This window comes from Leopardus geoffroyi, chromosome E1 (genome assembly GCF_018350155.1).
Source record: "Leopardus geoffroyi isolate Oge1 chromosome E1, O.geoffroyi_Oge1_pat1.0, whole genome shotgun sequence".
Lineage (NCBI taxonomy): Eukaryota > Metazoa > Chordata > Mammalia > Carnivora > Felidae > Leopardus > Leopardus geoffroyi.
In genome coordinates, this window is record NC_059330.1 from 25,213,198 (window position 1) to 25,236,148 (window position 22,951).

Sequence of the window (22,951 nt, forward strand, 5' to 3'; positions counted from 1 at the left end):
AGTAGAGGGTGAACAAATTAACATCTTCACCCCCACCTTCTCCACTCCAGACCCACCTGCCTGAAGTATATGGCACATAGAGTTTTCAAAATTAACTACTGGAGGAATAACTCAGGTTAATGAGTTGATTTGCTAACTGGCCATTTTAGAGTCATTTTCAGCTAACTGGTTGGATTTTGAAGACTGTCTCCCAAAGGCAATGGATTTTTATTTTGTTTTAGTTAATGTTGAGTGTTGAGCCATTATTCCTGGCTGCTGTCAGACTCAATGGTCTCTTCAGGCTACTCCCTAAGGTTGATTGCTTATGGGACTAGGGCAGGCATCCAGAGTCTAGGACTTGTTGGAGGCTCTGGAGGGAAGAGAAGTGGAGTGGGTTGAGGGAGCAGGCAGGGACAGATAAGCTTTGAGATTCTGACTTACTTCCCCCTTCTCGATTGTAAATATTATTTGGGGCAGGGGGAAGGATAGATATATAACATTTATATCTATATTCAATTCCTTGTTTCTTTTTACTGTTTTCTTCCAGTGTCGGTCCATATTCATGTCAACTTATCTAAGTAGGACTTATAATGTGTTCTTTTGTGTTCTGTGTTTAAACTTAGTATTATATCACATTTTTAATGATGTTATTTATTCCTTTTAAAAACAGATTCAGCTCTCTTTTTTTACTGTAAATGTAAAGCATATTCATTATTTCTTAAATGCAGACAATATGCCCAAAAAATGAAAAATCATTTTGAAGTGTACCCTTCAGGACTTTTTTTATGCATGTATAATTACATACTTTCAAAAATGGAATCATACCAGACATGCTGCTTTAGGTCTTGTTTCCCATTTGTTAAATATAGATGTAAAGTTGAAATTAAAACATTTTTAATTTTAATTATTACTATATAAATATAAAATAATTTTTTAATAATTAGTAGTATTTTGGTGGTAAGGCATTTTTAAAATTAATTTTGTTTACTATTTAATAGAGTAGTATTTTTAAGTACTGGTGTCCCATAATTTATTTACCCTTTCCTACTGATGACACTTCAGTTGTTTCCAAATTGTCACCACTGCAACCGTCCTCATACATACATTTTCCCTCGGGACCAATTCCTGAAAGTAGAATTTGTGGGCCGAAGGGAATGTACATTTAACATTTTGCATTATTCCCAGAAGTAAGAGAGCCCCTTTCCCCGTACTCTTGCAAATATAATTTTCCTTCTTTTTTTAAAGTCCATTTTCATGTTTTATATTTGAGAGAGAGAGAGAGCGCGCGCGCGCAGCGGAGGGGCAGAGAGACAGAGAGGGAGCCATAGAATCCTAAACAGGCTCCAGACTCTGAGCTGCCAGCACAGAGCCCGGCGGGGGGCTCCAACTCAGGAACTGTGAGATCAGGACCTGAGCAGAAGTCCGAAGCTTAACCTGAGCCACTCAGGAGCCCCTAATTTTCCTTAATAGCCACAAAATAGTCCTGGATTAATGCTCAGAGACCACACCTTCCAGTTTGGAGGAGAGCCACATTCCCCTAGGACTATCAGGAGCCACATTGTCCCTATCAGGTGCAGGTACCGCCGCCAGATGGCGAGAGGGAGGCCTGGGACGACCCTTGCGGGGTCTGGAGGGTGGGGAATACTAGCCCGGCTCGTTTGGCCACGGCGATCCGACCCGACCCCGCGCGGCCGAAGGCAGGAGAGGAAGTGGAAAGTATGGACTTGGAGGAGACGGGCCCCGGGCGCAGAGGACATGAGGGCAACGGCCTGGAGACGGACTTCAGCGTCGCAGGGAAGAAGATGCGGGTTGTGTAAACGGAGGCTGCAACGGTCCCATCAGCGCCGTACCCCGCGGTGCGCGCCGGTGGAGGTCGCGAGCGGGCTCTGGGGCCGCGTGAGGGAAGAGGTCGGATTTCGCGCCTCCGAGAACTCACGGGCTGAACGGGCCGGGGAGACGCAGGGACCCCGCCGGCAGCGCTTACTCTCCTTGGAGGGCGGTGTCGGTGGGAAAGGCTAGAGCGGTTGGGATCCAACAGAAAGCCCCTCGCCCCACTTAGTGGCCGCCGACCTGTGCAAGTCACGGGACATCTATGCGTCTGGGCTCCTCTTCTATGAAATGGGATCACTGATGGTACCACCTCAGAGAAGACTGTTGTGAGGATTAATTGAGATAATACCTGGTGGCTTGTATTTTTTGCACACTCCCTCAAAACACCACCACTCTTCAACCAACACCCAACACAATTGACTTATTAACTTCCTGGAGGCTACAGAGGAGTAGAAGAGAAGATCTCAGTAGAGATTTACTGTATTCAATTCTCTTGGTGCACCCTCTAGTCCTTTGCCCCAAATCCAGAAAGAAATGTTATAAACCATGGTCTTCATCTCAGGGAGCCCATGGTGTGACTGAGGAGTCGTGAATGGTACACATGCAAGAAAATTACTTCACAAGTCTTACCAGTGTTCACAAACACTAGCATCTGACAGTTCTCCTGGGAGAAGGGGTGCCAACCCCTCCTGGCCAGCTGTGAGCTCTAAGAAAGTCCTGGGTCTACCCAGCACATCTTGCTCACTTCCCTGTTCCAGTTCCCAGTTGAACAAGATGGATGGGCCACCCCTAAGAATGAGGGCCTGGTAGGGGGAGGGGAGCTAGGCTCTGTGTTGGCAGTTGCCATGGTTTCACTCCGAGTTCTGGAGCCAACCTGCCCACCCCCTGAGACACTCAGGTCACAGAAGCAGGTCAGAAGCCTGAGGGGATATAAGGAGTGCTACTCTGGAGCCCCCCAGTGCACCTGTTGAGATGGAGGCCTCAAATGGGCAAGGGGGTGAAGGAGACAAGCCCCTAAAGAAGGTGAAGTGGGGTGAGGGATGTGAGGGAGGGAAGAAAGAAGGTCCTTGAGGGGCTAGTCTTGGAAAGCAGAGAACATGAAATTAAGGGAAGGAAAGAAGAAGGAAAAATGTTGATGTACACAAGTTAGCAAGAGACCAAAAGAACAAAAGGATAATTCATTCAAACACAAGTTTATCAAAGACGTGTATTCCTGGCAAGATGATTGTTGGTTATGGAGACACAAGGGCATGTGTGTGTGTGTGTGTGGGTGTACGTGTGTGTGTACACTTGTGTCATGGTCTGTGTGTGTGGTTGTGTGGTGTGAGGGGTGTGTTTATAGAGTTGATCGGCCAGAGTCCCCTCTCTCTGGGGCCTGAAGGAGCCTAAGATACATACTCTCTCCATCTACTTTCCTCCGTTTCCCTGGTCTCTCCCTTCAGAGTGGTCTGGGCCGGGATCTTCCTTGTTTCCCCTGAGCACAAGCAAGAATTAATGCTCCCTTTTCTGAGAGGCTTTTGAAAGGTCAGGTGCAAATCCCACCATGTCAGTTTAATCCTGTGCTCTGACTTTATTATTTCGTAGTCACTTTGTCTTCATTAGTTTTCAGCTTTTGGGGGGCCCACTTTTGCTGTCAGAAATCTCCTCCTCATCACCATCACTGTCACATGGTTTTCTGAGTGCCTGTTATCATGACATGATGCTAAAGGTTAGAGGTGGTCCTGGGGCTTAGGCACTCAGTAAATGTTTGTTTGAATGAATGAATAAATGACTCCTTGCTCATTCCCCCAAGGAGTTTCTTACATCTCTTGGCGCCTCAAAGTGTTCTTATCTGTAACCAGGGATAATAAACCTCACAGAATTTGTGGGAGAATAAAATGAGTTCATGTTTATCAAGTGATTTGTACAATTAACTACTATTCTGTGCTATAATTATTATAAAAGAAATGGGTAGGGCATTCTAGGTTTCCTAAGCAGGGATGTTCAGGGATGAGTTTCTTTGCTAGGGCTTACTGCTTCAGGACTGGGCCAAGAAAGGGTCCTCAGGGAAAATGGAGAAGGGCTTTGGCTGGAATTTGGACCACTGGTTGCCTAGCACTGCCCCTCAAGAGCACCTGCCTAAGCTCCCCAGCTGACCATTGCCTCCTGCCTCTGCCCAGGTGAGAGATGCACCCTACTTAGAGAAGAGCTCCCGCACCACCCCTTCTGGAGACTCACTTGTACGCCATGCCAAGGGTCTGGACCAGGACACCTTCAAAATTGTAAGGGGCCAGCCCAGGACCCTGTCTCTTGTTCCCTACAGGTCAGGAGACCTGGATCAGAATTGGCAGGCCTCAGAACCATAGCTTATTGTCCCACTTGTCATGCTCTTGGGAAGGAAGTGGGGCAGGAGCTTGACTGGAGCCTCCTTACTTAACCCGCTTAACACTTCCTGGCTCATAAAGGCTTCTGGTTACTTGGGGCTGCCCATCTGCCTCTTTTCTCCTATGACCCCTCACTTGACCTGTTGCCTCCTCAGTGTAAAGAATATCTAAGACCACTGAAGAAGTTCCTGCGAAAGTTGCACCTGCCCAGGGACCTTCCCCAGAAGAAGCAGCTAAAGTACATGAAGCAGAGCCTGGTGGCCCTAGGGGACCACATCAACACCTTTCTGCAACACTACTGCCGAACCTGGGAAATCAAGCACTGGAGGAAGTAGGGCAGCCTCCTTGCCCTTCCCACTATTCCCACTCCTGGGCCACATACCTTTCCCACCCCTGATTCAAGGTCCCACCTCAGTCAAGATCCCTGAGTCCTTCATTCCTTCGTCTTTATGTGAAAGAGTCAGGATCCTAGAGTGAGCATGGTGAAGAGGGGGTGGAGAGAATGGGATCTCTAGTTACTCAGGGCAGCATTGATGCATGGCAGCTACGTACACAGTGGACAAAGGACTCTCCTGACTCTGGAGAATGACCCCTGATTGAGCAACTGCTGTGTGGTGTGGGTGCCCATCACCAGGATGGGGTATTCAAGGTCTAGCAAATTTCCACCTCTCCACGTCCCCAGCGAAATCCAAGGAGGCAGCATGTGGTCCATTTCTCCCTGGGTGGGTCCTAGACACAAGACAAATGCTGAAGGGAGAGGGGCTGTGCTCTGCCTCCCTCAGCCTTGGTTTCTCCCCTGCAGGATGCTCTGGCGATTTGTCTCTCTCTTCTCAGAACTGGAGGCAAAACAGCTTCGCAGGCTCTACAAGTACACCAAGAGCAACCAGACAGCCAAGTTCCTGGTGAGGCGCTCAGGAAAGCTCCTCCCCAGGCCTGGCTGAGGGTTGGCTGGTACATTCTTGGATTGTGGGGGGAGGCCTGGGGCTGAGGGTCCCTCTGATACCACCAGCATCCTTCCAGTCATTTCCACACTCACTGGCTGGGGAAGACCCCACTGCCCCTACCTTTACCCCTATAGGGGGCAAAGTGAGGCCAAAGAGGGCAGAGGCTCAACTTCAAGTTCTTGATACTTACTCTCCACACCAACACCCTGATGTTAACAAGGGCAGGGACCTTCCTGAGGAGCTATAGGTGGGGATGGTTGAGGCCAGGCAGAAAGGCACAGCCAGCTTGGGGAAGGCTCCAAGGACTAGCAACAGTCTGGCCTGGCTTTGGTCAAAAACAGTGACTCTCAAACATTTTGGTTTCAGGTCATGTTCACTCTCTTAAAAAACCATTGAGAAGCCACAAAAGCATTTATGTAGGTTATATCAATCGATATTTGCCTCATCCGAAATTAAAACTAAAGAAAAAATTCAAAATAAGTACTTACTAATCCAATTAAAAATAAAAGCAAGGAGCCCACTACATTTTAACATAAATAATTTTTACAAGAAACATCTGTATTTTCCAAAACCAAAAAAATTAGTGAGAATAATAGCATTGTTTTACATTTTTGCAAATCTCTTTAGTGTCTGGCTTAATAGAAGACAACTCAGCTGTGTTCTCATATCTGCTTCTACAATCTCTTATGATATGTGATTTGGCTTAAGTACATGATGTGAAAACCCAGACTTACACAACTGTATAGTTAGAGAAGAGAGGAATATTTTATTAGCATTTTCAGATAGTTGTGGATATTTTTTTAAATTTATTTACTTTGATAGAAAGAGAGAGCAAGGGAGAGGGGCAGAGGGAGAGAGAGAGAGAGAGAGAGAGAGAGCAGACTCCATGTTCGGTGAATAGCCCAATGCGGGGCTTGACTCTCATGATAGCGAGATCGCCACCTGAGCTGATAGCAAGAGTTGGACGCTTAACCTGCTGAGCCATCCAGATGCCCCTGTATATTTTTCTTTGCTACCACACCAAAACTCAACAAGTGGCAGCTACTTAGTAGCAATATGGAATCTGAAACCATATGAATGAACTTTATAAAATACTTCTTTTTCTTTTTTTAGCACTTCTAGGTTTACAAAAAAATTGGGTAGAAAGTTCAGATGTTTCCCATGTACTACCCCCTCTTGTTTTCCTTATTATTAGCATCTTGCATTAGAGAGGTACATTTGTTACCATTGGTGATCCAGTATTGACACATTATTAACTAAATAATGTCCGTAGCTTACATTAGGGCCCACTCTTTGTGTTGTACATTCAACAGGTTTTGACAACTGCATAATGACATGTATCCACCATTACAAAGCATACAGAATAGTTTTGCTGCCTTAAAATGCCCTGTCCTCCACGTATTCATCCTCTCATTCTTTCCCTCCAAACTCCTGGCAATCATTGATCTTTTTACTGTCGCAATGTTTTTACTTTTTCCAGAATGTCATATAGTTGGAATCACACAGTATGTAGCCTTTTCAGATTTGTATCAATGACTTTTTCACACTGGCTTACATTAGACTCCATTGGTTTCTCTCTTGCACTTTGGGTAGACCCCACTTTTCAGGGGGTCAGTGAGGTCAAAATATTTCAGGGGCCCCCAGGGGCTCACAGAGCACACTTTGAGAATCACTAATTCAAAATAATAATCATGGGTAACAGTTTCTATGTTCCAGCACTTTATGTTCCCTCCCGTGATCTTCAAAAGTAACCCTGGGGCACCTGGGTGGCTCAGTCAGTTAAGCGTCCGACCTCGGCTCAGGTCATTATCTCATGTCTCATGGGTTTGAGCCCTGAATCTCGCTCTGTGCTGCACCTGCTCACACTCTGTTTCTCTCTCTCAAAAGTAAACAATTTAGGGAAAAAAAAAGTAACCCTACATGGTAATTAGAAATAGTGTTCACAGTGTGTAAATGAAGATACCAAATGCAGAGAGCTTGACCCAGACCACATAGCAAGTAGAGGGAAGAGCCAGGTTCAAACATCTGGTTCAGAGGAAAGCCCTCCTCTAACTATGGCACCTCACTCTTGCTGGGCAGCTTTAACGAAATCCTTTCCCCCCTTGGGTCTCTATTTCTTCCTCTGAACATGAATGGGTGAGTCGTTTCAGTGATTCCTCCTCTGAATACAAGGAGTTGCCATTTTAGTGATACCTGGATTTCACTGGCCAGGAAAATCTCAAAAGATATTTTCAGGTTCTCAATTTTAATTTTGTCAAGGACTTTAAAATAAGTACCATTGTTTCATTACAAAGAAATGCATAAGACGCTATAATTCTATACTAATACACACATGAAAAAATGCTCAACATCACTCATCATCAGGGAAATACAAATCAAAACTACAATGAGGTTATCAGCTCACACCTGTCAGAATGGCTAAAATTAACAACACAGGAAACAACAGGTGTTGGCGAGGATGCGGAGAAAGGGGATCTCTTACATTGTTGGTGGGAATGCAAATTGGTGCAGCCACTCTGGAAAACAGTATGGAGGTTCCTCAAAAAGTTAAAAATAGAACTTCCATATGTTCCAGCAATTACACTACTAGGTGTTGTACCAAAGAATACAAAAATACAGATTCGAAGGGGGCATGCACCCCAAAGTTTATAGCAGCATTATCAACAATAGCCAAATTATGGAAAGAGCCCAAATGTCCAGTGACTAATGAATGGATAAAGGAGATGTGGTACATATACACAATGGAATATTAGTCATAGAAAAGAACGAAATCTTACATTTGTGATGATATGGATGGGGCTAGAGTGTATTATGCTAAGTGAAATAAGTCAGTCCGAGAAAGACTACCATATGATTTCACTATTTTTTTAATGTTTGTTTATTTTGGGGGGCACCTGGGTGGCTCAGTTGGTTAAGTATCTGACTCTTCATTTTGGCTCTGGTCATGATCTCACGGTTTGTTAGATCAAGCCCCGCATTGGGCTCTATGCTGACAGTGCAAGGCCTGCTTGGGATTCTCTCTCCCCCTCTCCCTCCCTCTCTGTCCCTCCCCTGCTCATGCTCCCTCTCTCATTCTCTCTCAAAATAAATAAACTTAAAAAATAATAATGTTTATTTTTGAAGGGAAGAGAGACAGAACATAGTGGGGGAGGAGCAAAGAGAAAGGGAGACACGGAATATGAAGCAGGCTCCAGACCCTGAGTGGTCAGCACAGAGCCCGACTAGGGGCTCGAACTCAGGAACCAGGAGATCATGACCTAAGCGGAAGTTGGACGCCCAACTGACTGAGTCACCCAGGCGCCCCTCACTCGTGGACTTTAAGAAACAAAACAGATGAGGGAAGACTGGGTGGCTCAGTTGGTTAAATGTCTGGCTTCGGCTCAGGTCATGATCTCCCTATTCGTGAATTCAAAGCCCAGTGTCGGGCTCCGTGCTGACAGCTCAGAGCCTGGAGCCTGCCTCGGATTCTGTGTCTCCCTCTCTCTGCCCCTTCACCCACTCAAGCTCTGTCTCTCAATCTCTCAAAAATAAACAAAAAAAAAAAAATAAATAAAAACAGATGAACATGTGGGAAAGGAAAAAAAAAGAGAGGCAAACCTAAGACTCTTAACTATAGAGAACAAACTGAGGGTTGTTTGTTGGAGGGGAGGTGGGTGGGGGACAGGCTAGATGGGTGATGGGTATTAAGCAGGGTATTTATTGTGATGGGCACTGGGTCTTATATGTAAGTGACAAATCACTAAATTCTACTCCTGAAACTAATACTACACTATACGTTAACTAAACAGAATTTATTTATTTATTAAATTTTTTTTAAATGTTTATTTATTTTGGGGGAGAGGAGCAGAGAGAGAGTGGGAGAGAGGATCTGAAGCGGGCTCTGTGCTGACAGCAGAGAGCCCAATGCAGGGCTCAATCTCACAAACCATGAGATCATGACCTGAGCCGAAGTCGGATGCTTAAACTGACCCACCCAGGAGCCCCAGCTAACTAGAATTTGAATACAAACTTGAAACGAACAGAAAAAGATACTATAACGATAAGAGTTGGAGGACGTATATCAAAGTAAAGAACCACCCAGTAAGAGACAGTTGGCAGCCTGGCCTCAGTGTCTCTGTTTCTCTCCCACATCTGTGACCCTTTGTTCCTGCTGACTAGGCACGTGTGAGGTGCAGCCAGACCACAGTAATTTCCTAACAAGGGCAGGGCTGGGGCTCTGGAGTGTGGGGCCTGTCTTCTCCATACTCTCCTAAACATTATGGGCCCATTGCAGGTGGCATTCTGTCCCCTGGACACCCCAGAGAGCTCCTTGCTGGCCAACCAGGAAGACAGTCTGCCCAAGCTCTGCAGCGCCTGGGGGCTGCACGGCAACATCAGCGGCATGAAGGAGAGGCTGTCCAAGATGCAGGCCCCTGGCCGAGAGGCCTCCCTGCTGAGGGAGCCAAGATCCCAGATCCAGGTCATGAAAGGTAATGCCCCTTCCATGTGGGAACCATGTCTGGAGGAGGGGCCTCGCCCTCGGTGCCACATGCTCCCTACCCACCCCCACCCGCCCCCAGTAGCCTGACACGTTTCCCTTCCCATCTTCTTTTTAGCCCTCCATTTCTCTTTCTGTCCATTCTCCTTCCTCTTCTGCACTTTTTTCTTTTCTCTGTTTTGTCCCCTCCCTGCAGGCATGTTTATCATAGAAAGTTTGAAATGTACAGATAAGTATAAAACACAAGAGGGGAAAATCACCCATCACCCAGAGACCATGACAGGTAACATTTGGGTGTGTTGCCTTCAGTGTTCTGTATGATTTCCCTCCAGAGGTCTCGTGATATATAGTTTTGGTTCCTGCATTTTTCAGTTAACAGTTTAAATGAAGGTGCTTTCCCACAAGACTAGAAGCAGAGAAAGTTTCTAGCAGCCAAGAGTGGGGGCTCCAAACAGGGGCAGGGTGCCTACTCCCTGTTTCAGGTGGCTACGGGCTAAGGGAGTGGTTCATTCCCAAGGTGGGGAGAAAGTCGAGTCAGATAGACTGGGGATGGCCTTCCCAGCAGCTTTGGTCTCTGCAGTGACTGCACCGCTTGGCCCACTGGACGGAGGCTGTGGGGTTAGGGACAGAGACTTTGCAGCGAGGGGTCCCAGCCAAGGTCGGAACCTACGAAGGCCCCCTCCTGTGCACTGAGGTGCAAAGAGATGTGGGAGCCACTTACCCCTCCCTCTTCCGGATCTGGCTCCGGGGACCCCAGTTAGCTGCTCTTGCTTAGCTATTGGGGGAGAAAGTAAAGGCAAACAGGGTGGCCTAGGACCTCAAAGTGTGGTCCTAAATTGGAACCAGGTGCTCCTCTGAGGGTCAGGCTGCCTGGGGCTGATGCAGGCCAGCAGCTCTCGGGGCCTCTTCTACCAGTCATAGCTGCACCGAGTGGGAGAGCAGGGGTGAGAATAGGGAGGGGGCGGTGGTCATGAGTTAGGCAATTCCAGAGACCCAGAGCCCTGTCTGGGCTCTGTGAGGGTCCTTGGCCCTGGTGCCTGCAGTTTAAATTGAGAAAGCAAAACATACAATGGGATGAAGGCCAAGATGTCATTAAGATGATGTAGGCCAAGCAGCTCACGAATCAGATCAGGAAAGTGAGGTCTGGGCTTTTGGGTCAGCCTTTCCCTGTACCAGGTGCTCTGTATCTCTTTATTTCACTTAACGCCTGCAACATCCTCATGAGGAGGGTATTATTGTCCCCCTTGCACAAATGAGCAATCTGAAGCCATAGGGCAAAGGGTGGGACAGGCTGACTGGAGGAAGGAACTCTGGGACAGGCTTTAAAGAAAGGGAAAAGAAGAGGAGGGGGGAAGGAAGAGTAGGAGGAGAGAGGAAAGGTGTGTGCAGAGGTGAGGGGCAATGAGCGGACAGTCCGGAGCCTGGAGGTGAATGGAAGAGCAGGTTGGAGAAGTGCAGGATGGGGAGGAGGGGAGGATGGAAGGGTCTGGGGGGGTGTGGGGGGGTGGGGGGTAATAGGAAAAAGCCTTGCATGGTAGGTTAAGAACTTTGGCTTTCATGTAATTCTTTTTTTTTTTTTAAATGTAATTCTTAAAATAACATTTTATTCCTACCTATAAACATAAGCATAGCATAGAAAATTGGGTAATACCGATAAACAAAAATAAGCAAATATAAACACCACATTGTTATCACTACTGCTAGCACTTTCCAGATGTTTTTTACGCATATAAATACCTGTATTTTAGCCAAATGAGACCTTGCTGTGTGTAGGATTTTGCTTGGAACTTGCTTTTTTCAGTTAATTAGATCAACCTTCCATGTCAACGTTTTCATTTCATCTCATTGTTGGATTAAATACTTCATATTCAAATTTTCCAAGTAGTCAAAGATATTTTTTGCGCTGGTTTCTCAAGCATGCATTGCCCTGGTTATGCCCCTTCCATCTCTTTTAACCTAACAATGTCCTCTTTTTTACACCCTGACTTGTTGAGGAGATCAGGCCACTGATCTGCCGAATGTTCCACTTTTGATTCTTGTTGCTTCCTTTTGGCATTTTTAAAGCTTGTTCCTCTTTAGATAAAAAGTCTTGGTGAATTCACGTTAAACATTTGTTTGGGATACATTAGAGCCGAGGTTGTGTTCTTCACATTGTGGTAATATGACAAAACACACACTATTTGGTGGGCCCACCAGGAATGGGCTAAGTAAGGTCAATCACTGAGTCTATTCGTGATATTAAATGTATCCCATGTGGTGTTTCTTTGACTCTATGTTCATAAGTCCGTTTTTACGAAAAAAGATGGCGGTGGTGTTTGCAAACAGTCTAGCAGCAAAGTCCTGGGACCTGGGGCATGAAACCTGAGAGGGATGCGGGGAAGAATTAGAGTCAAGACACATGGTATAGTCCTGACTTTGCCCCTAACTTGCCTTGGGCTTTGGGTGGGCTATTTCCTTACTCTGTGCTTGGGTGAGATCCTTCATCTGTAAATTAGGGTGATACTATCTTCCTCTGCCACAGGGTTCTTTGAGAAAAGAGGGACATAGGTTGCAAGTTAAGATAAGATTGTGTTGTTCTTCCTTTCTGTCCTTACCATATCCCCCGAATGTTACAGCCTGAGATTCTCTTACTCTTTGTGATGTTATCAGGACTCTGTTTGACCTTCCCTTTTCAGATTCTCTAAGGAAACTTCCTCACAAAACAAAACTCAAGAATAAGAGAATTAAGGAAGCCCCAGAGACTCCAGAGACCTGCCCATAAGAACATCAGGCTAGAACAGAGGGCCAGCTTGCCCTGGGTCCCAGAGCACTTGTCTTCAACACCTCTGCACCCTGGGGGCTGGGACCAATGAAGGGAAAGAAGAAAACTGTCTTTATCAGAAGGATGCTCAGGTCTTAGTTACGTATAAATGGGGTGGGAAATAAACAACCTTAAGACAGTTCTACCTTACTTGGCTAACAATCATCATTCATTCGTCTTTTTAATTTATTTAAAAAATGTTTGCCAGCTACCTTCTGATTGGCAGGTATGAATAACACAGATGAATAACACAGATGAATAAGAAGTGATCACCATCATATCGAGTGCAGGAGACACACATGAATAGACATTACAACAGGCTGAATAGAGGTGCACAGGGAAACCTCGGCAGGTGACAAAGGAGTGATGTGTGCCAGGGGAGAGCACAGTGGAGAGTGGAGGGGGCCTTGCAGCAGAAAGGGAGAAGTCTGGCAGTCTGCCTCAGTTGTCTGGACTTGGTCTCCTGGATAACCTGGGGGGAGAGAGGTAAGGGAGGTGTCAAGCAGTGGAATGAGCTGTTGTGACCTGGCGATTGGGGAGATGCTCCGGAGGCAGTGAGCACAGTGCATGGAAGTGAGAGAGAGTGAAGGCTGAGTGAAATCATATCAGTAGCCTTAGCTGGGATGATGGTTCAAACTGGTGGTCAAAAGTCAGCAGCTGCGTGCTGAATTCAGACCACTGATGTGTTAGTTGTTTGCCCGTTGTGGTGGTCTACTTACTGTTTAAAATTAAAAAAAAAAAAATTAGTTGCCAATATTAACTTGGTACATTTCACCTTAAAAACAACAAACAGGGGCACCTTGGTGGCTCAGTCAGTTAAGCATCCGACTTCAGTTCAGGTCATGATTTCACAGTTCATGAGTTTGAGCCCTGCGTCAGGCTCTGTGCTGATGGCTCTGCCTGTAGCCTGCTTTGGATACTGTGTGTCTCTCTCTCTCTCTGCCTGCTCCCTGCTCATGCTCTTATTCTCTCTCAAAAATAAACAAAAACATTAAAAAATTAAAAAACAAACAAACAACAAACAGCAACAGGGTCGCCTGGGTGGCTCAGTCAGTTGAATGTTTGACTTCGGCTCAGATTATGATCTCACGGTTCATGGGTTCGAGCCCCGCGTCAGGCTCTGGGCCGACAGCTCACATCCGGGAGCCTGCTTCAGATTCTGTATCTCCCTCTCTCTCTGCCCCTCCCACGTTTGTGCTCTCTCCCTCTCTCTCAAAACAACAACAACAACAACAACAACAACAGATTTCTGGTTTTTAAAAACTTGCCCCACTTGGATGTGCCTTCCCACATGACCGTGCGAGGCTGGAGCTCAGAAACAATTGCTCAGGTTTCACTGATATTCTTTCTAGTTCACCACAGTCTCCACCCCCTCTCTCTTGCGTTACACACTGACCTTCTTCACCCAGTTGTATCACCCATTTGACTCTTCTGGCTTTTCATATTTGCTACCTTGGGGATATACAAAGTCAATGAAGGTGTGCATAAAAGGGGGATGAGTACATTTGTAACATTAGATAGAATAAAATTGACAATTTTAGGTGACAGATGTGAGAGATAGGGAGGGAGGAGGAGGAAGTGAAGATGATAGATTTTTTGTAGATGGTGTTCAACTCCAGGAAGAGAAGCAGGTGCAATCGTTTTCTGAAAACGCGGCAGAGTCAGAACTCTGCCTGAGGCAGCAGCAGACAATGCCCAGTGCTGCCTTGGAGGGGGTAGGACCAGAATATATGTGTGTGACCCTTTCTTCTCCCTTCCCTCGATTTGTCTTCATGAGTGAATATCATCAACATGTTTAAATGATAAAATGATAAATGATAAACATTTAAAAAGCTTAAATGACAGGGAAGCATAATGCATGAAAGAAGGCCCCAGCTCTCTCTTTGTTCTTCACACTCATCGCCTCCCAGAAATGGCAAGATGAAGAGTACTGAGGCACAGGTCTGCAGGACAGCCTCACTCCATTGGTCCCTGACAGTCCTAACAAAGCAGGGAGGATTTGCCAGAGAAGGCGAGCAAGCTGGAGGGTGTCCCTGATGATGGGGAGGAGGTGCTCCAGTTTTCTCTACTCCTGAGTGATTTCACTGACAAGGTCCCAGGAAAAGGGCCAGTGGTTCTGGGAACAGATGAAAACAGGGAGGTGTCCTGTGTGTGAGGCAGCACCACCCCCTAGAGGAATAACGGGATTCTATAGCAAGGTATGTGCAGAGGCAGACACCAGGAGGAAGTGGGGGGAACTTTATATCAGCCTGGGGACCAGCAGGATCCCTGAAGGCAAAATAGGCAACAGTCTTGGTTTTTGAACCCTCTTAACTCTTTCCTCAAATTTAGTGAGATCTCATAATTCCAAAAACGAACATCACATAACATTGCTTCACTCCAAACCCTCCAAACAGCGCAGAGGATTATTAGGCCAGTGAAAATACTGAGTGTGATACTAGAATGGTGGATACATGTCATTATACATGTGCCCAAACCCATAAAACGGGCAATATCAAGAGTGAACCCTAGTGTAAACTAGGCATTCTGGGTGAGGATGTGTCACTATAACAGATGTTTCACTCTGGTGGGGGATGTGGATAATGGGGGAGACGATGTGTGTGTGGGAACAGTGGTATATGAGAAATCTCTGAATCTTCTGCTCAGATATGCTGTGGACTTACAACTGCTCTACAAAAATGTTAAAACAAAGGAATAAAACCCTCCAACAGCTCTTCATCTCATGCAGATTAAAATCCAAAGATTTTGCAAGGGCCTATAACGCCTACTATGATATATTCCCACTGTCCATTATGTTACCTCTCTGAACTCATTCTTTTCTCATACTTGTCAAGATACTCCTGCCTCAGGGCCTTTTCACTGGCCGTTTCCTCCATCTGGAATGTTCTTTCCTAAGATACCCAGTTGGCTAACTCCTTCATTGCCTTCAAATCTCTGTTCAAATGTTACCTTCTCAGTGGAGCCTTTCAAATTCCAACAACTACACACATTCTGAATATCCCTTAGTCTATTTTTATTTTCCTAAGACACGTATACCTCTCAAATATTATATAATATAATGATTATATTTCTTATTTATTGATGGTATCCTCCCACTAACATGTAAGTTCCACAAGGGCAGAGTTTTTTGTCTGTTTTGTTCATTGCTATATCCCAAGCAATTACAACAGGACCCAGCACAGAGTACGTACTTAATAAACATTTGTAGAATGAATTAATGAATGAACTAACAAATCAAACTAGAGCATTTAGTCCAAACACTTCCTGGTTCAGAGGGGGGGAAAAAGAGGCCCAAGAAGAAAGGTTGACTTCTTCAAGTTTGGACAGTAAGTCAAACACCAGAACTGGGACTAGAATTCAGACTTGATGCCTACTGGCCATACATACATGCCGGCCACCTCCCATACACCAATGACACGTGCTCTCCTTGCTCTTGGCCAAAATGCTTGTATCACTCAAATAACTCAAAATGCTTAACGTATTGCTTCTAGGATAATTTGTATTTTCTTAGTTAACATATCTCTGCATAAAGTATGACTCTCTAAGCTGGACTTGGAGACACCAGAAGCAGGTGGTTGGGGAAGGTTATTTGGAGGTGCAGGGGCCTATAGTGCCATAGGGGTAGTCTACTGTGGGGAAACTGCCTCGCTGATAGCCAGACCAGGCAGCCTTCAAGGAGAGTCCCTTCCCTAGAGAATAGTGGAAAGTCTTAAACGGAAGAGGCTCCCGACCACAGATATACTGATTGATCACTGCCTGACCCACTCCTATTCCAGGCTACACGAGTCAGCTGGCAGCCTCCTCTTCCTATAACATTACCACAAATGCATGTAACTCAACACAGATGGCAAAAGGCTTTGTATGCATTCGCATTGGATCTTCATGACAAGCTTGTGGGAGAGACTCTGCCCCGTTATAGAGAAGAAAACAGCTAAGCACAGCTTAGAGGCTGGCACAGCTGAACTGAAATACTGACTTTCTGTGTCTTCTGACTCCACACCCAGTGCTCCTGTGTTTTACGATTTTTCTTTTGCGCATGCATTTTTTCTTTTTTTAAGGCATTTTTTAAAGTTTATTTATTTATTTTGAAAGAGAGAAAAGGAGAGGGCTGTGAGTGGGGGAGGGGAAGAGAGAGGGAGAGACAGAATCCCAAGCAAGCTGTCAGCATAGAGCCTAATCAATGCAGGGCTCCATGTCACATCTCCATTTCATGAATCATGAGATCTTGACCTGTGCCAAGATCAAAAGTTGGATGCTTCACTGACTGAGCCACCCAGGCACCCTGTACAGACATTTTTTATTTTTATGTAGTTAAATTCACAGTCCTTCCTTTAATGGCTTCTTTAGGACTTTGAAAGATTTTCCCCACTCAGAGAATATTTAAAATTGTATCTTTCCTTCTAGCACTAGTGTTTCAATTTTTACATTTAAATCTTTAGTCTATCTGAAATTTATTTTGGTATAAGTTGTATAATAGGAATCCAACTTTTTTTTTTTCCAGATGGCTAAAAGTGTCCTTGCACATGTGGGAGTGTATTTATAGGATATACCATATAGGGGAAAAAATCCATCTTTCCTGAATTGTTTGAAATGTCACTCTTATGATACTTTAAATTCCTGATTTATTTGTGTCTATTTCTGAACATTCTGTTCTGGTCCATTGATCTGTGTGTCCATGTAGTGGGTTTTAATGAAAAAGGAGAAAAATATACTACAATAACAAAACAGTGTATGACAAGGGGTACTTGACTGGCTCAGTTGGTAGAGCGTGACTCTTGATCTTGGGGGTTGTGAGTTCAAGCCCCACATTGGGTGTAGAGATTATTTTTTAAAAATTAAGCAAAACATCATATGATAGGAAAAGAGTATAGACAGATTCTAAAAAGAACCAAATACAACTTTTAGAAATGAAAAATCATCATTGATATTAAAAACCTACTGGTCAAGTTAAACAGTAAAGAATATCTGAATTCATGGGTCAATCTGAATATCATAAAGAAAAATAACCAGACATTATGGAACTCCAGTTAAGCAGTATTTTTGCAAAAAGAAAAATGTAACCTGAATTTGATCAAATTTCCAGTTCATGGGAAATACAAGGGACTGAGGAACATATTAAATGACACTATGAGTTGGGACAGAATCCACATTTCTAGACTATGGGGAAAATCTACTGAATGGATGAACCATTTACTTTAATAAATAAAAGTTGGGGGGGGGGGAGAGGGAATCTAAAGATTAGGAGAGACTGAAAAGATATGGCCAAAGAGGACCATGTTTACATACTGATTAGAACAAACATAAACATGACACAGAAACATCTATAAAACAGGGAAATCAAACATGAACTGACTACTTGAAGATGTAAAGGTATAACTAAATATTTTTTTTAACGTTTATTTTTGAGACAGAGAGAGACAAAGCATGAACGGGGGAGGGTCAGAGAGAGAGGGAGACACAGAATCTGAAACAGGCTCCAGGCTCTGAGCTGTCAGCACAGAGCCCGACGCGGGGCTCGAACTCACGGACCGCGAGATCACGACCTGAGCTGAAGTCGGACGCTTAACTGACTGAGCCACCCAGGCGCCCCCATAACTAAATATTTTTGAGTATGGTAATAACTTTTTGGAGTTATGTACTTTTTAAAAAGGAGATAGAAGGGGCGCCTGGGTGGCGCAGTCGGTTGGGCGTCCGACTTCAGCCAGGTCACGATCTCGCGGCCCGTGAGTTCGAGCCCCGCGTCGGGCTCTGGGCTGATGGCTCAGAGCCTGGAGCCTGTTTCCGATTCTGTGTCTCCCTCTCTCTCTGCCCCTCCCCCGTTCATGCTCTGTCTCTCTCTGTCCCAAAAATGAATAAACGTTGAAAAAAAAAAATTAAAAAAAAATAAAAATAAAAAAAAATAAAAATAAAAAGGAGATAGAAGTTTATTGAATAAAACAAGGGAGCAGTGGGCAGAACCGTAGAGGAGAAGCTCTCTGCTGGAGTTATGTATTTAAAAAAAAATTTTTTTTTTAGTGTTTATTTTTGAGAAAGAGAAAGCAAGCAGAGGAGAAAGGGAGGTGGGGGAGGGGCAGAGAGGGACAGGGACAGAGGATCTGAAGCAGGCTTTGTGATGACAGCAGAGAGCCCAATGCAGGGCTTGAACTCAAGAACCCCGAGATCATGACCTGATGAGCCAAAGTCAGATGTTTAATGGACTCAGCTACCCAGGCGACCCTGGAGTTATGTATTTTTAAAGTACTTATGTTTTAGAGATAAACAATGTATTATTTGTAGACGTCTGGGATTTGGTTTAAAATAATCCAGTGGTAGGGGAACCTGGGTGGCTCAGTCTGTTAAGCTTCTGACTCTTGATTTCAGCTCACATCATGATCTCATGGTTCATGAGTTCAAGTCCTGCATTGGGCTCTGTGCTGATGGTGTAGGGACTGCTTGGGACTCTCTCTCTCTCTCTCTCTCTGTCTCTGCCCTTCTCTCTCTTTCTCTCAAAATAAATAGGTAAACTTAAATAGATAGATAAACAAATAAATAAATAAATCCATCCAGCAGCAAAGGCAGGGTCCATAGCAGATGAAGGAATAGTCATAACAAGATTGGCCATGGATTTATAAATTGGATGAGAGGTACAAGGCAATTCCTTATCCCAGGTTCTCTACTTTTGCATATATTTGAAATTTTTTTTTAATAAAAAGTTTCAAAAGATTAGCTAATCCATTGCCTCTCTCCTATTTCTAAAAGAGCTATAATGCTCCTGATTTAAAACAGAGGATAGTCTTCAGCCTTGATGTAAGCCTAGAAACTTGCCCCAAAACAGATCCTTCCCTTAGGATTGTTTTTCTATAAGGAGGTGGGATGAAGGGGCAGACTAGAATCCAATTCAAGTCTTGAACTCCAGATAACTGACAAGTTTCCAGAGAACTGGAACAGGAGTATTAGAGTCATGGAAGATGTTCTGGAATAAGGAAATGCTCTTGATGCACATAAGACTGATACAGGGGGATGGGGCGCCTGGGTGGCTCAGTTGGCTAAGCGTCCGACTTCAGCTCAGGTCATGATCTCGTGGTTCGTGAGTTCAAGCCCTGCGTTAGGCTCTGTGCTGACAGCTCAGAGCCTGGAGCCTGCTTTGACTTCTGTGTCTCCCTCTCTCTCTCTCTCTACCCCTCCTCAACTCGTGCTCTGTCTCTCACTCTCTCTCTCTCTCTCAAAAAGTAAATAAACATTAAAAAAACATTAAAAAAAAAAAAAAAGACTGATACAGGGGCATTGTTTGCCAGCAGGAGACTTCTGAGTTAAGTCTCTGAAAAGTCAGTGGTTCACAAACCTAAAACACATCATCTTATTGCACTAATCCAAGAAATGCAAATGAAAAGAATGAGATTCTTTGTATCACACTGGCAATGAAAAAAATTATAAAGCCCAGAGTTGCTGTGGGTGTGGAAAAATAAGAATTCTGATATATTACACCCTGAATGGAAATTAATACAACCTGGCACTGTGTGTCAAAATTGGACTCAGCAACTTCATTATGAGGAATTTATAAGACATGAATCTGAGATGTGCACAAAGCTTTAGTGTCAAGCATAATCATTAAGAGAGGTAATTACAATAGGGAAAAACTCTAGTACGGTGGTTTTAAAGTATATCCACAAATTCTGATACTGCTCCTTCCAAGGCATGGGAATAATTCCCCTTCCCTGTGTGTGAGCTGTCATCAGTGACCAACTTCTAATGAACAGAATATGGTGAAAATGGTCAGTGTGACTTCCAGGTAGATCACGAAAGATATTGTGGCTTTTGTCTTGCTCTCTCTGTTGGAATCACTTGTCCTGGGGGATGTCAGTTGCCATGTCATGAAGACAAACAGCCCTATGGAGAGCTCATGTGACAATGAACTAAGACATGCCAATAGCCATGAGAGGGAGAGATCTTGGAAATAGATCCTTCAGTCGTAGACCAGTCTTAGGATGACTGCAACCCTCATACCATCTTTTTTTGAAAACCTTTTTATTTTTGAGAGAAACAGCATGAACGAGGGAGGGACAGAGAGAGAGGGAGACAGAATCCAAAGCAGGCTCCAGGCTCTGAGCTGTCAGCACAGAGCCCAACATGGGGCTCGAACTCATGAACTGTGAGATCATGACCTGAGGCAAAGTCGGATGCTTAACCAACTGAGCCACCCAGATGTCCCGGTGCCATCTTGATGCAATCTCATGAGACACCCTAAGTCAGAACCACCCAGCTAAGCCATTCCTGAATTCCAGTTCCATAGGAATTGTTAATTCATAAATATTTTTTGTTTAAGCCATTAAATTGGGGGTAATTTGCTGTAAAGCAATAGATAACACTTCCAACAATAGAAGATGCATTAAATAGATTATGGTCCACCCACATGGTGGTATACTAAAATAACATTTTCCATATATAATAGTGTAGGGAAACAGTTTGATAGAAATAAAGCTGGATACCAAAATGCATATGAAACATGAATGAAATGTGAAATACACATATACAGGGAAAAAAAAGAGAGAAATGTGCCAATATTTTAAATGTACTTATCTCTTGGTTATACAGTTACAAGAATTTTTCTTAGTAAAAATATTTAAAATGTAAAGATAGTTACAAAATGAAAAGTTTTTCCTCCCTTATTAGAATTCTACCCCTACTCCTTCTTTCCAAAGGTGATCATTGTCAATATATTTTTATAATGAATATACTTTGAGAAAAATGGTTTCACATATATTTTTACATAAATATGTATGGGTTTTGTTTACATAAAGTAATCACTAGTTATTTACCATGGGCTTTTCCTATATTCATGTTTCTTGGTTATTTCTACATAAACATACAGTTTGGTATTTTAATCATTTCAATCGTTTGATCTTCTGCATATTGTTCATTAACTGAATCTATGATTATCTAACCACATTCCTATTAATGTTTAACTGGCATGTTATTTGGTTTGTTTTTATCATAAGTGTACTCTAATTCTGATCTGCTATTTCCCCCAGTCCCCCACCTGCCTCCCCTCTGGTAACCACCAGTTTGTTCTCTATAGTAAGAGACTGCGTTGTCTTTTTTTTTTTTTTTTCCCTTTGCTCGTTTGTCTTAAATTCCACATGAGTGAAATCCTAGGATATTTGTCATTCTCTGACTTATTTTGCTTAGCATTATCCTCTTCAGCTCCATGCATGTTGTTGCAAATGGCAAGATTTAATTCCTTTTTATGGCTGAATAATATTCATATATATATATGGAGATATATATATATATATGTGATGCAATCTCATGATATCTATATATCTATATATCACATCTTCTTTATCCATTCATCTACTGATGAACACTTGCGCTGCTCCAATAGTTTGGCTATTATAAATAATGCTGCAATAAATATCAGGGAGCACATATCCCTTTGATTGTTTTTGTATTCTTTGGGTAAATACCCAGTAGTACAATTCCTGGATTATAGGGTAGTTCTATTTTTAATTTTTTGAGGAACCTCCGTACTGTTTTCCACAATAGTTGCACCAATTTGTGTTTCCATGGACAGTGTTAAGAGGGTTCCTTTTTTAAAGTTTATTCATCTATTTTTGAGAGACAATGCATGTGTGGGTGGGTGAGGCAGAAAGAGAGGAAGAGAATCTCCACGTTTGTAAGGCTCTCCAGAGAGCCTGATGCCGGGCTTGAACTTGAATGGTGAGATCATGACCTGAGCCGAAACCAAGAGTTGGATTCCTAACCAAGACAGCCACCCAGGTGCCCCAAGAGGGTTCCTTTTACTCTGCATCCTTGCCAATGCTTGTTTCTGGGTTTTGTTTTGTTTTGTTTTGTTAGAGAGAGCGTGAGCAGGGGAAAGGGGCAGAGGGAGAGAGAATCTTATGCAGCTCCATGCTCAGCACAGAGCCCCATGCAGAACTCAATCCCACAACCCCAGGATCATGACCTGAGCTGAAATCGAGTCAGTTGCTCAACTGAGCCACCCAGGCACACATTCTGACAGGTGTGATGTGATAGCTCATTGTAGTTTTGATTTGCATTTCTCCGATGATAATGTTGAGCATCTTTTCAGGTGTCTATTGGCCATCTGTATGTCTTTTTTGAAGAAATATCCGTTCATGTCTTCTGTCCATTTTTCAATTGGATTGTTTTTTGGTACTGAGTTGTAGAAGTTCTTTATATATTTTGGATATATATACTGATGAGTTTGCCTTGAATTTTCAAACTACAAAAATAAATGTCTATAAAGTAAGTGAGTGTGGTTTGCTAACACACTTAGAATAATATGTCAGGGGCACCTGGGTGGCTCAGTCAGTTGAGTGTCCGACCCTTGATTTCAGCTCAGATCATGATCCCAGTGTTGTGGGACTGAGCTCCATGTCGAGCTTAAACTCCTGCTTACGATATTCTCTCTCTCTCTCTCTCTCTCTCTCTCTCTCTGCCCCTTGCTCACTTGAGCCCTCTCTCTCCAAAAAACAAAACACACACACACACAAAAATCTCTCTCTCTAAAAAAAGAGTATCTGTCAAGGAGTAAACTCTATGTTAAATTTGTTAAACG

General features: G+C 43.9%; 1 protein-coding gene across 2 annotated transcripts in view; it reads left to right on the forward strand.

Annotated features, from left to right (window-relative positions):
* The first annotated feature begins 2,682 nt into the window (after window positions 1-2,682).
* Window positions 2,683-22,951, forward strand: part of CE1H17orf64 (chromosome E1 C17orf64 homolog) — a 72,989-nt gene continuing 52,720 nt past the window's right edge. Inside the window, exons 1-6 of one of the 2 annotated variants that reach the window (XM_045488187.1) lie at window positions 2,683-2,832; window positions 3,969-4,070; window positions 4,328-4,503; window positions 4,975-5,074; window positions 9,390-9,585; window positions 12,269-12,543. In XM_045488187.1, the coding sequence (XP_045344143.1) occupies window positions 2,782-2,832; window positions 3,969-4,070; window positions 4,328-4,503; window positions 4,975-5,074; window positions 9,390-9,585; window positions 12,269-12,354 (711 nt within the window). In that variant the 5' untranslated portion in view covers window positions 2,683-2,781 and the 3' untranslated portion in view covers window positions 12,355-12,543. Of the gene's footprint in view, window positions 2,833-3,968; window positions 4,071-4,327; window positions 4,504-4,974; window positions 5,075-9,389; window positions 9,586-12,268; window positions 12,544-22,951 lie in introns of those variants that run through there. The other variant, XM_045488185.1, reaches the window with a different exon arrangement.